The sequence below is a fragment of the Sciurus vulgaris genome (assembly GCF_902686455.1).
Source record: "Sciurus vulgaris genome assembly, chromosome: X".
Taxonomy (NCBI): Eukaryota; Metazoa; Chordata; class Mammalia; order Rodentia; family Sciuridae; genus Sciurus; species Sciurus vulgaris.
Window position 1 is genome coordinate 32,627,707 of NC_136471.1, and position 14,235 is coordinate 32,641,941.

The 14,235-nt window shown below is 42.5% G+C and overlaps 1 protein-coding gene across 8 annotated transcripts in view; it reads left to right on the forward strand.

Annotated features, from left to right (window-relative positions):
* Positions 1-14,235, forward strand: part of SEPTIN6 (septin 6) — a 72,573-nt gene that overhangs the window by 15,626 nt on the left and 42,712 nt on the right. For all 8 annotated transcript variants that reach the window (XM_079123391.1, XM_079123396.1, XM_079123389.1 and 5 more), the window contains one exon: positions 7,431-7,626. In XM_079123391.1, coding sequence (XP_078979517.1) covers positions 7,431-7,626 — 196 coding nt within the window. The remainder of the gene's footprint in view (positions 1-7,430; positions 7,627-14,235) is intronic.

A 14,235-nucleotide genomic window follows, 5' to 3' on the forward strand; every position in this document is an offset into this window, starting at 1 on the left:
ATATTCTTTAAAAATCCAAAATTTGCAAACACAGTCATAAACTATAATTTTCACCTCACAGTGCAGGAAAGTATACCTGCATATTTTCAGTGACCTCCTTAATGATTGTATAAACACCATAATAAAGTCAGTTTTCACACTGGCTGGAACACTCAAGCACTTTCGTTAATTGCCTTTTCTTATTTTTCTATAGAGTGTCTAGGGAACTCATTCATGTTGTAGATCTGAACCAATACTGAACTGGATATTTTACTCTTTAATGTATTTAAAAATTCTTTTTCTCACTAAGTTTATTCTTTTTCCTTGAACTCCTTAGTTTTGCTTCTTCTGGACCCAGTAGTCTTTTTCTCTCTTTCTTTCTTTCTTTTTTTTTTTTTTTTTTTTTTTTTTTTTTTTTTTTTGGTACCTGGAATTGAACCCAGGGGTGCTTCATCACCACATCTCTAGCCCTTTTTAAATATATTTTATTTAGAGATAGTGTCTTGCTGAGTTGCTTAGGGCCTTGCTGAATTGCTGAGGCTGGCTTTGAACTCGAGATCCTTCTTCCTCAGCCTCCCAGTCTGCTGGGATTACAGGTGTGTGCCACTGTGCCTCGCCCCAGCACTCTTTTCCAGCTCATTTTCTGTAAGAGAATCACTGCGTACTCAAGGACAAATAGAGAATAAAAAAGCCACTTCTGTTCTGGATGACAGGCAGTCAGCTAGGCTCACTCGCTGAATGACTCATTCCCACATATCAGCTTTGGAACCTAGAGATGAAAATATGTGCTTCATGGAATTACATATCAGGGGACTTAGGGTCCAGATCGAGGTTGTTAACCCTTTAAATGCTGAAAGTCTAACTCATGTGTAGGTGATGTCAGGAGAAGGATTCAAAATAAATAGAAGTAGCAGTGATTGGCATCAAGAGCAAATGCTCTCACATTCAATATTAGCACTGCCAAATCTTTATTTAACTAACAAGATCTCCAATCTTTGGCAGATGATGGACAACTTACTTCACGTAATATTGGATTATCAAAATATTTCAGCACAGACGTATCAGATTCCCTTGGCATTCCTCCCAGAGCTCCATGTGACCTGTGTTGAGAGATGAGAAGTGAAGTGACAGACCCACCATAAGCAACCTTTCAACCAAGCTGCTGGGTGGTCTAGTAAAGCCTTGGGAGGGAGGCCATGTGAATCAGAATGGCTTTTTGGTGGCAGAAGTGTAGGGAAATTTGACATGTGGATCACAGCTCCCTTGGGGCTCAGAGGAAGAGCCAAGCTCAAGACAAAGTGAGTGGGAGAAATGGTACACCCCTGTCTTTTGTTTCCCATCCAGCCGTCGGACAGTTCCAACTGCTTCAGTATGTGCCTGCTGGGATGGAATCACTCCAGTGCCGGGATGGTCCCTTCAAGAGGGGAAGGGTGGGAAAGAGTACCCTCTCACCTGTAAGGAGTCACACCTTCTCTTCAGTCCCTACTTGTCAAGTCTCAGGATATGGCTGCCCCAGTATTTCCTGTTAGACCTGCAGGTGCCTGGATTCGGTTAATTTCATTCCCCATCCCGGATCCAAAAAAGCCTATGACTCCTGCATCTTACTCTCTTGCTGTGCTTGTGACCCTGTCATTGCTCAGAGAGCCCACAATTGGGGCCAAGGTCACAAGCAGCTTAGAGTGACTCTGAGGCTGCAGTCTCTCAACCAGCCATAGTGCTGAGTCCTGCTACTGACTTGGCGAAGAGTCCATAGCTTGGCTGTTGAAGGTGATCTTTCCTCTTGCTTGTGGGTGACTGTTGGGTTTACTTCTTTAATGACTGTTATAAAACAATTCATAGAACATGTTCCCTAAACCATTTTCCTTTCTTTTCTGATAGGACATTTTCAGGATAAAATTACAATAGTGCTACCTTTGCTTATCAACTGAGACCTAGGATATTTTTCATATTATCATTTGCTTTGGTACTGAACTTTGACTGTAGGCCTACACCCAGCAGAGTGGCTATCTTCCATACATATGTGCATATGTGTCTGAATGTGCATGTGTGTATGTTGGGATTGAGAGGGAATTTTTATAAATCCAGAGCCTAATTTATATGTAAGGGTACCAATAAATGGCTCCCACAATTGTTATTATTTTTGGCTAGACACATGGACATGAACATATTCTGACTCCTCTCCAATAGATTTGCTGGAGTTGACAATAATTACTTAGTGGGGTGAAGTTCCCTTCCCCCTACCAAAAATTATATACAAGTCCCTTGGCTTTGGAAATCTTGAGGATCCCATGATTGCAGATTGAGTACAAAGGCCTTAGAAGAACCACTAGAGCCAGCAATACGAATGTTCTGGGGCTCATTGCTTTGCCCTGCTGGGAAAGGGCCCCAAAGAGATTCATCCATCCAAATGAGCCAGCAACAGTAATGGCTGCGAGGAACACAAAAGGTCATAAAGATAATATTTACTTTGAAGCTGCTCAGGATTCCAGGCTCAACTGGGCTCTGCTGGATTTGGAAAAAAACACACAAGAGAAGCAGAATTCTCCCTTGCTATGGGAGGAGGGAAAGAGCAGCTAGCATTCTACCAAGTTCAGGGGCCAATTGTTTTGTCCCTGTGATTCCGGGAAAGACAACTGCTCACCTGTCAGTGACAGGCTGCCTGCAGTGGTCAACATTTTTTTTTTTTTTTTTTTTTTGCAATGCTGGGGATTGAACCCAGTTAACATCCTAACACTCTACATCCCCAACCCAGCAATGATCTCCTCCTCCTCCTCCTCTGGTATGGGGGATTGAGCCCAGGGTCACTTAAGCACTGAGCCATATCCCCAGTCCTTTTTAATATTTTATTTAGAGACAATCTCTCTTGAGTTGCTTAAGTTGCTAAGTCGCTGAGACTGGCTTTGAACTCACGATCCTCCTGCCTCAGTCTCCCAAGTTGTTGGGATTACAGGTGTGCGCCATCACGCCTGGCAATGATCATCTAACAGGTTATCACAGGGAAAAACATGCTGTGGTTTGTAGCATCTGCTGACGTCTTCGGTGTCATTACTCCCAGCATACCTGATTTTAAGCTACCAACATGACATCACTGCATGTGGGTCTGGGAAAAGATGCAGGAAGCCAGACGAGCTGGCTTCAGCACACCACAGTGTGCCAGGCCTCTACAAGATCAGGAAGGAAAAAAGGGCAAGGTCACAAAGTCAGGCATGGCCTTGTCCCTGTTCATAGGCTCCCCCGGCCAACTGGAGTTCCTGGAGCATTTCCTTTTGGACACCTCCCTGTTGAACCCAGAGACATTTCTCTTGGTTTAGCCCAACATTCAGAGCTGGAAGCGACTTCAGCTCCATTACAGCAGGGATTGTGGTTATCTTGTTCATTGCTGTATAACTGTGCCTGGCTCCTATTAGAGGCTTTAAAAATACTTGTTGAATGACTAAATGAACAAACATATTATGCCTATGGGCCTCACTAGAGCATATTGGTTAAAAGCATATTGGTTAAAAGTTCCAGTGTCAGTCTGCCTGGATGCATATTGTGGCTCTGCTACTTTTTAGTTTGTGACCTTGGACTGTTTAATTCCTCCACATTGTATAGGAAAATAAGATGCAAAGGGGCTGAGAAACTGTAGCTGTGAGTGGCTTGAGGATAAGTTGTAGTAGCTCACGGCTGGAGATGTAGCTCAATGGTAGAGCACTTGCCTAGCGTGCAAGAAGCCCTGAGTTTGATCCCCAGCACTGCAAAAATAAACTGTCTACCTTATAGACTTGTGAGGAATAAATAAGAAAATATATGGAAGCTGGGGACATAGCCCAGTGGCAGAGCTCTGGCCTTGCATGTTTGAGGCTCAGGATAGAGTCTTGAGCAATGCAAAAAAGAAAATATATGTATTTACTTACAGTAGTGCCTGACACAGACTTAAGTGCGCCATAAACAATAGCTATTATTGTCACTCCAAACTTCTCCTTTCATAGGAAAGGAGCCTGGGACCCAGAGAGAGGAAAGGGCTGAGCCAGCTCAGGTCACATGGCAATTTGGTGATAACCTGGCTGGGACCTTTCATTTCATAACTTGCAAGGACTTAATTGCACAAGGTGCCAGAGGGTGCAGATATTAACAGCAACTGAGGAAAGGGGCTAAACTTTTCTTTATCACTGTGGTTTTTAACCCAGGATGGGGAGGTCAACATCACACTGTCCCAGGGAATATAGTTTGAAAAAGCATGTTTCATATTACACGCTTTAAGTTAATTCATTTAAAAAGCTGTTGTTTCCACCACACTATCTACATTAAGCAATGTGAGACAAAATCCTCTTGGATGATGGAGCAGGAGTTAAAATTGGTTAATAAACCCTACAGTCTACTGTGAGATGTTCTGGGAGGGCTGGGAAAGGAGGGGGCAATGGACCCCTCGGGACTCCTCAGGTTTCCTGCTGGAAGCTAATTGCCAAATTCTCATCTTCCTGCAGGGGCGTGGAATCTGCTGACCTGATCCCAGTTAGCCACCCCCACCCTGCCGGCAATACTGATCCCAGGGCTGCCATGGGAGGGGACAGTATCCTAGGCTCAGCCTGGGTCTGTGCCAGCCATTAAGGGAGAGTCTCCCTCTACCCCCAGGCTCTGCTGGTGACCTGGAAGAGAGCACCTGATAGTCACAGAGAGAGCTGGCTTGATTTTTCTGCCCTTTTCTCATACAGAATTTATTGTGATTCCCTAGACACCCATGAGTTCTTTTCTTCCAGACCTTCATTATTTAGCATCTAATTTTCGCAACCCTTCTGTGCTGGCAGGCATCTGGGTGGTCATTTCCCCTGCGGATCCTCCCTGCTGCCTGCCCTGCCCTGCTCTGCCCTGCCTGGCCTCCATTTCTCCAGCTGTGCAAACAGGGTGGGTCCCTCACTGTGCAGTGCTGCTCCTGAGGCCTTCTGTGTGAGGCCAGGCGTAGGGACTCTTGTGAGTACAGGAAGATTCTCTTTGAGAATTCTTGGGATTGGGGAGCCAGCCAGCCCACCGTGGATGCTAGGGAGACTGGACCTATCACTGTCTAGGAGCTGCAGAGGATTCGGCAAGGAGCTCATGGGACAGAAGAAGGGGTGGGGGGGGGGTGGACGTGGAAAATTCATTAGGCGGGTACAAGGATGGGCTCAAATGTACCTCAAACCTCAGTCCCCAGAGGGGAGGGAAGTAGAGTGAGGAAGCCACCCTTGTGTTCCCACCTCAGAGGTGCGGGCCCCATTTCCAGTTGAGCTACATCCCTAAGTTGGGCAGGGTGGAAGTGATATTTTCTGCTGCTTGCCCAATTCTGCTGCCTCCTATTAGCAAAGACCCCACCTCACCAAATTTTTCTTGGGGCCTCCAAACTAACCTGTTCCTATAAGGGAGGGGAAGAAAAGGCCTCTTTTTGGAGAGTCTTTGCTGCTAATGGGTATAGCAGACCCTGGCTGGAGACATGATCTGTATGAGCAACTTTTTCTGCCTTTCTGGCAATCCACCATGTTAGTCAGACCTGGCTATGAAGTTGGGCTGGGGATCCGATAACCAGGCTGAATTGAATGTTCTCGTTCTCTCTTTCTCCCCCCATCCCCATAGAAAGCTCTGGTCATAGACACTTTTAAAAGCACCTCCTGCATTCATAGCTCATTATTCAGGATAAAAGAGGCTTGGAAGATGCAAAGCTAGACACATCCAGAGGGTGGAGAGGAGATGGAGCATTTTCGTTTCCAATCATGCAACTCTAACCCAAGCCCTAGACTGCCTTGCAAATGTGTGCTATTGGTCCCAAAGGGAGATCTGCCAGGCCAGGATGTGCCCAGTACAAACTCACTTCAGACTGTGAAGAGAAGTCAGAGCTTACCCTCTCCCGCCCCCAGCTTGGGGAGGTAGGTGGGAAGAAGTGGGGTGATTTTAGCAAAATAGTACGGTAGTCTTAGGTGTTCAAAGGGCACTTCAGATAATTAACTACTGGCTTTTATTCCTGGTTTTCCTGAAGTGCTTGGAGTGAGGTGGGGGGCAAAATATAGTCTGGATCCATGGAGATTATGAGTGGTTTTAGTGCCTAACCCTGCTTGTGGTTTCATGTCAGATTCTTGCCTAAACCCCATTTCACCAACTTCCCCCACAGCTTATGGCTTCTTGTGATGTCTCATTCCCTAAAGATGTCTTGGCTTGAGGTAGCGGCTTGATATCCCCTGGTATCCTAGGAATATCCTTCCCAAACCTTTGCCAGTCTGCCACAGCCTTTCCCTGCTTCATCTCCCTTAAAATTCAAGACTTTTGGAATTCCAATGGTTTAATTTATTAGTATCCCACAGCCTGTTAGTTAAACAAACAAGTGGCTGGTTTATTTGATATATAAGGAGAATCATAATTTGTGGCCTATTAAGTTCCCTCTCCATTAGCTAAAAATGGTCTTATTGAAATCTCAACCTGGCTGGGAGGATGGTAAAGCTGAGGATCCATACAGTCTCCCCAACCAGGACACCCACAGAGCTCTGGACCTCTCAGGGAGATGAGGCAGAGTCTGGGAGGGGAGGATATTTGTTTGACAAGGGATTGTGTCCCCTTTTTTAAAAAAATTAAAATAGCTTTTTAGTTTTTATTATAAAAACAATAGCTGCCCCAGTGGCTCAGGAGGCTGAGACAGGAGGATGGCAAGTTCAAAGCCAGCCTCAGCAAAAGTGAGGCACCAAGCAACTCAGTGAGACCTTGTCTCTAAATAAAATACAAAATAAGGCCAGGGATGTGGCTCAGTGGTTAAGTGCCCCTGAGTTCAATTCCTAATACCCCACCAAAAACAAACAAACAAACAAACAAACAAACAAACAAACAAACCAATAGCTGGGAGGTCTGTTGCATGCCTGTAATCCAACAATTTGGGAGGCTGAGACAGGAGGATTGTCAGTTTGAGACCAGCCTGGGCAATTTAGTAAGACTTTGTCTCAAAATTAAAAATAAAAGGGCTAGAGGTATAGTTCTGTGGTAGAATGCCCTGGGTTCAATCCCCAATATCAGAAGAAAAAATATATACATGTTCAACTTAAAAAACCTATAAAATCTAGAAAAACATAAAGAAATGAAAACCACACACAATCCCACCACCCAGAGAAAACCATTGGTAAGAGTCTATTGTATTTCTTTCCAGTTTTTTTCTAGGGATAAATTGCTTTTTTCTGACTATAAAAGCAATGCATACTCAAGATAAAAATTTCAAGTAAAAATTTCAATAACAGAAAAAAAAAATAGAAAATTCTCCCAATTCCACTATTGTGAAATTACTACTGTTGGTTTGTGGTGCATTCCTTTAGGTCTTTTTCATTTAACTGAGATCATATGGTCCATGTACTTCTATTTATTATTCACTTAGTATTGCATCATGTTTATTTCCCCATGTTAATAAGTGGACATCTGCATAGTTATTGTGTGAATGGACCCTAATTTATCCTTTCAATTTTCAGGAGAGACAGGTTTGGGCAAGTCCACCCTCATGGATACTCTGTTCAATACCAAGTTCGAGGGGGAGCCAGCCACCCACACTCAACCTGGTGTCCAGCTCCGGTCCAATACCTATGACCTCCAAGAGAGCAACGTGGGGCTAAAGCTCACAATTGTTAGCACAGTGGGCTTTGGGGACCAGATCAACAAGGAGGACAGGTAAGGAAGGCAGTGAGTAGGGTGGGAAGGTTGGTGGGGGGACACAGGGAGGAACTTTCCTTGGGGGTCTTGGAGAAAACGTAGATACTGGGGCTCAGTCTGTTCTTTCAGAATGGAGTGGGCAGGTGGCAGGCCCCTCACAAGCACTGCCCCTGTCCATGGTCCCTGTCTATAGTAACTGTTCCACTCCATACACTTTGCCGAAGGAAGGATGTTTTCCCAGTGTATGGGGTAGAGGTCTTGATGTCATTTAGCAAACACTTATGGAGCTCCTACCTTGTGCCAGGCACTGCTGGGCTCTGACAATCTAAAAAGGAATAACTTTGTCTCTGCCCTTGAAGCACACACAGGCAAGACTGGTTTTAAGCAAATAATTTCCATAGAGAATGGTATCTTCCGTAAAGGACAGGGTACAGAGAGGTAAAGGACAAGTTTAAATGAGACCAAAAAGGTGAGAACAGTCAATTCCATGTGAGAAGGTCAGGCAGCAGAGGATGTACTTCCTGTACTGTCTCTTGAAGGAGAAACTGCTTTGCCAGATAAATAAGTGTTGGAGGAGAGGGCATTCCAGGAAGAGGTAACTTTGTGCAAAGGTAAAGTGATGCAGAGGATTCTGGTATATTCTGGGGAACTGCAGCTTGCTCTGTTTGGCTAGACAAGAGGCAAAGTTACTGTGAAGCTAGTGAAGCTTAAGCTTCAGGGTCCTCACATCACAGGCCCCTTCCAGGGCTGTGTAAGTAATTTTTACTCATAGGGTAGCATTCTTTTTTTGGAGGGCTCTTTGAATTGTATAAGCTAGAGCCCTGCAAGCCCTGGGTCTGCCTCTGGGCCATCAGTTTGAAGTGAACTAGGGGAAAAGTAGAAGTGAGCCTGAAAAGGAAAGTGGGAGTCAGACCCCAGAGGGAATTATAGAGGGTACATTGAAAGGTTTTTTTTTTTTTATGTTAGCTACTATTTTTATTTTCTTCAATTCTTCCTTGTGTAGCTTAAATCCTTAGGAACTAGAATAGATCCAGATAAGTTTGATTTGAAATCATTTTTATTTTTATTTTTTGAAAAATGCTTAATTTCTGGGAGAACAGGATGTGTTTGAGTGTGTGTGTGTGTGTGTGTGTGTGTGTGTGTGTGTGTTTGTGTGTGTGGTGCAGTACAGTGATTTTTCTGGTGCCTGAGACTGGCATTTTTTCTTCACTGAAATCTTGCATTTGTTCCATGTGTTGTGGTACTTCCTTTGTTTCTCCTGGAGTCAACACAAATGTGAAATTCAAGGGAAACTGTACGGAGGTTCCTCAAAAAATTAAAAATGGAACTACCATATGATCCAGCAATCTCACCTCTGGGTATATATCCAAAGGAATGGAAATCAGTATGTCAAAGAGCTAACTGCTCTCAGGTTCATTGCTGCATTATTAACAACAGCCAAGATATGGAACCAAACTAAGTATCTACCAGTGGTTGACTGGATAAGGAAAATGTAGAATATATACACAGTAGAACACTATTCATGCATTAAAAGAATAAGTCCTGTCATTTGTAGCAAAATGAATGGAACTAGAGGACTTTATGTTAAGTGAAATAAGTTAGGGGCAGAAAGCTAAATTCCACATGATCTCACTCTTGTGAGAATCTACGGAAGCTGATCTCACAAAGTTGTAGAGTTTAAGAGTAGTTACCAAATGATGGGGAAGACGAAGAGAAGGGAGTGATAGGAAAGATTGGTCAAAGGGTGTACAATTATAGTTAGAAGGAATAAATTTTAAAAAATATATTTTTAGTTGTAGATGGACGCAGTACATTTATTTATTTTTGGTGGTGCTGGGGGTTGAACTCAGGGCCTTGTGCATGTGAAGCAAGCACTCTACTAATTGAGCTATATCCCCAGCCCACTATTTATTCATTTTTATGTGATGTTGAGGATCAAACCCAGTGCTAGGCAAGCGATCTACCACTGAGCCACAACCCCAGTCTCCATTGAAAGTTGTTTTTTTTTTTTTTGGTATGGGGATTGAACTCGGGAGCATTCAACCACTGAACCACACCCCCAGCCCTATTTTGTATTTTATTTAGAGACGGGGTCTCACTGAGGTGCTTAGTGCTGAGACTGGCTTTGAACTCATGATCCTCCTGCCTCAGCCTCCTGAGCCGCTGGGATTACAGACATGTACCACCATGCCTAGCCATTGAAAGATTTTAAGTAGTAGAATGAGCTGTGTGTGGTGGTTCATGCTTATAGTCCTAGTGGCTCAGGAGGCTGAGGCAGGAGGATCGTGAGTTCAAAGTTGGCTCAGCAATTTAGCAAGGCCCTACTCAACTCAGTGAGACCCTGTCTCAAAATAAAAAATAAAAACTGTCTGGGGATGTGGCTCAGTGGTTAAGTGTCCCTGGTTAAATTCCTAGTACCCCCCCCTGCCAAAAAAAAAAAAAAAAGAGGTAGAATGATATAGCCTGATGGGCCTTTGAAAAAAGTCATTTGGGATAATATGAGAAATATTAGGGGACTGTTAGACCAATGAGATTGAGGCAAAAGGGAAGATAGTTGCTGAGGTGGGGAACAGGAGAAAGATTTGATAAACATTGTGTAGGTAAAATTGAAGGAACTTGGTAGAGACTCGATGTGGGGTTGTGAAGGGAAAAGAAGAATCTAGAATGAGGCCTGAATTTCTGCCTTTGGAGACTAGATAAATGGTGGTGGTCTTCATAAGGTAGAGAAGATAACAGAACCAGATTTTAAGATAATTAGCTATAGCTGTTTTAGACATGTTAAGTTTAACCTTTTTGTGGAATCTCAAGATACATGATGGCCTTCAGTGTTAGCAGTATACAGAGTTGGAGGCCCAAAGAAGGTCTAGGCTGGAAATATAGATTTGGATTATCAGGGGATACATTTTATGTTCCAAGAGTGGACATGTGTAAGAATGCCCAGGAATCAGAGTGGAGCAAGAAGGACGCTGGGCTAAAGATAAAAAACCCTAGGAGGCTAAGTTTTGTGGATGAATGAAAAGACCCTGAAAGGGTCAAAACAGGAGAGGCAGAAGAGCCTGGAGAGAATGAGGGGTTCGAGAATGTGTGTGCGTGAGGGGTGGGGCGACATTCAGTGATGAGGGCTAGGGTCAGGTAGAGGGTATGGGTTGGCACCATCTGCTTTTAACCCGAAGTCATGTGGCTATCACATGTGCTCATCTCAGAAGAGACCATTCATCATTTTGAGTAGTGTCTGCTCATTTGTTGAGGATTCTCTTGTTTCTTAGATGAACTGTATCTCAAATTCTATTTCTCCCTTAAAGCTACAACAGCCATACTCCAGTCCTTACAATGAACAAATAGATGTGGTTTCTTAAAAATTGGAGTGAATTCTGTTTTTCATTTAAAATTTTAAAAGGACACTTCTGTTTTTTACAGGCTTGTTTATTGTGCTAATCTTGTATGGTTGAGAATAAATTAGATCCAGAGGGAAAGGGAATATTTGGATCACAATCTGAGTGCTTAATCTCAGGGCAGATTTTTTTCAGGAACTCCTTAATTAAACTTCCTTCCTTCCTTCCTCTCTCTCTCTGTCTCTCTCTCTCCCTTCCTTTTTGTTTTGTTCAGGGGTACTCAACTCTGACCTACATCCTCAGCCCATTTTATTTTTTATTTTGAGATAGGACCTCGTTAAGTTCCTGAGACAGCCTTTGAACTTGTGATCCTCCTGCCTCAGCCTCCGGAATTGCTGGAATTACATGCATGCGCCACCTCGCCCAGCTCAATTAAATTTCTCACAGTTCTTTCAGTTATATGTATCTAACAGTGGACAATGCCTTGATAATGATGGCTTGGAAGGGCTGAATGGATACTGTCCCTTAGAGGCTAATCTCCTTCCATCATATATTTTTTTTCCATCATAGTTTTAAACATTTTTTTCTTATTTTTCCTGATTATAAGTGTGATACGTACTCATAAAAATCTAACTATACAAACTCAAATAAGTAGAAATGAAAATCTTCCCTGAAATTGGGGAAGCAGGGTAAAAACAAAATTACAGGGATTTGTAATAAAAAAAACAGTGTTTTCTACATACCATTAGGACCATTTTAGCACAGAGATGTCAGTGTAGCTACATTGAATCAGCACATCAGAATGCCCTGCTTTATCCAGGGCACATGCTTAAGATGGCAAGAACAGCAACTAGGACTGGATCCTTGGAAAACTACCATTTAAAGAATGCTGGAGCCACACACAGTGGTGCACGCCTATAATTCCAGCTACTCTGGAGGTTGAGGCAGGAGGATCACAAATTTGAACTTTGGCAACTTGGCAAGACCCTATCTCCAAATAAAATAATCCAAAGGGCTTGGATGTAGCTCAGTGGTATAGAGAGCCCCTAGGTTTAATCCCCAGTACCCCCAAAAAATTGTGGAGAAAAAGGAACCCAAGCAGAAGACTGCAGAAGACAGGCTGGATAGGGAGTACCTAGGAACTTATTAGGCCTTGCTGACAGACAGATCTGGGTTCAAAGCCCTTATTGCCATATTGCCCAAGGACCTAGAGCAAGATACTTAAATTTATGTCTCAGTTTTCAAATCACCTGTAAAGTGGGGATGATGATAATAATACTTACCTTAGAGGATTATGATGAAGCATTCTTGACATGTGTGCATAAGAAATACAAACAGTGGGCTGGGGTTGTGGCTCAGTGGTAGAGTGCTTGCCAAGCATGTGCAAGGCACTGGGTTTGATTCTCAGCACCACATATAAATTAATAAGTAAAATAAAGGTCCATTGACAACTAAAAAATTTAAAAAAAAAAGAAATAAACAGTTCCTGATTCAGAGTAGCTACCTAATAACAGAGATATTATTATGATCATGATCTTTTTTGGTAGTACTGGGGATTGAATCTAGAGGTGCTTTCCCACTAAGCTACGTACCCAGCCCTTTTTTATTTTTTATTTGGAGACAGGGTCTCCCTGAGTTGCTGAGACCAGCTTCAAACTTGTGATCCTCTTCTCAGCCTCCCAAGTTGCTGAGATTATAGGTGTGTGCTATTGCATACAGCTATGATCATGATTTTTTTGGGGGGAGGGTACCAGGGTTTGAACTCAGGGACACTCAATCACTGAGCCACATCTTCAGCCCTATTTTGTATTTTATTTAGAGACAGGATCTCGCTGAGTTGTTAAGTGCCTTGCTTTTGCTGAGGCTGGCTTTGAACTTGAGATCCTGCTGCCTCGGCCTCCTGAGCTGCTGGGATTACAGGCCTGTGTCATTGTGCCTGACATATGATCATGATTTTTACTGATAGGGAAATGGATGGCGAGTTGTATTATGTAGCATATGGGAGAGAATGATAAATGGTGTCCAGGAAAATAAGAACCAAAGAGTTCTTATTTTGGCAATGTGAAAGGTTTGGCGATAGGAAGGTCGATAGTATATGTAGGAATAATCATTCCAGGGGAATTGTAGGTATAAGCTAGGTTTCCATGATTGCTGAGTGAAAGTGAGGTAAGGATATAAAGACATCAGAATAGCAAAAAGAAAGAGTAGAAGAGAAAAGTGAGTCCAAGATCAGATCCATATTTACATGGAAATTTAGTATATGTAAGTCAGCAGGGAAAGAACAGACTATTCAAGAAACGATGCTGGGAAAATAGGTCATCTGTTTAGAAAAAAATAAAATGAGACCCTCTCACACAAACATAATTCACAAAAATAGATTCCCGTTGGACTAAAAACAAATTCTAAAAATGTAAGGAGAAAAAAAAAAGTAAGGAGAAAATGTCAGATGTCAGAGAATATTTTTTTTAACTTTGTGGATAGAAAAGTCTTTTCTAGGCATGACACAAAATCCAAAAGTCATAGAAGAAAAGACAAATGTAAATTCATTAAAAATACTTTTAGTTATTTTTAAATTCTCATTAATGTTTTTGGTACCAGGGATTGAGCCCAGGGATGTTTTAACCACTGAGCCATGTCCCCGGCCCTTTTTATTTTGAGACAGGGTTTCACTAAGTTGCTTAGGGCCTTGCTAAGTTGCTGAGGCTGATCTGAGTTCCTTCTGCCTCAGTCTCCTGAGCCTCTGGGATCATTGTGTATTGAACTCAGGGCCTAACACATGCTAGGCAAGTGCTGTATCACTGAGCTATATACTCAGCTCAGCACTTTCATGTATCTAAAGACATCAAAAACAAAATTAAAAACAAGCTAGAGATGGGGCAAAAATATTTACAACCTACATAACAACACAAAGAATTTTTCTAAAATGTAAAGGAGCTTCTACAATTCAGTGAGAAATAAACAGGTAATTGACAGAGGGAAATACAAATGACCAATCAACATATGAAACGATGCTCATTCAATTTCCCCAGTGATTTAGGGAAATGCAAAATAAAACAATGAATTTTTTTATCCATCAGATTTGCAAAAATAAAAGATGGTATAATATCCACTAATAAGAGGTAATTTCATTCATGTTGGTGGGAATGTAAATTGATGCAGAATTTTTGGAGGGTGAATTTGGTAGTATATATTAAAAATATGAATAATTTATGACCCAACAGCTCCACTTGGAAGTGTACAATCTAGAGGAACAATTGTACATGTTCATTAGGAACATACAGAAAGGATGTTCACT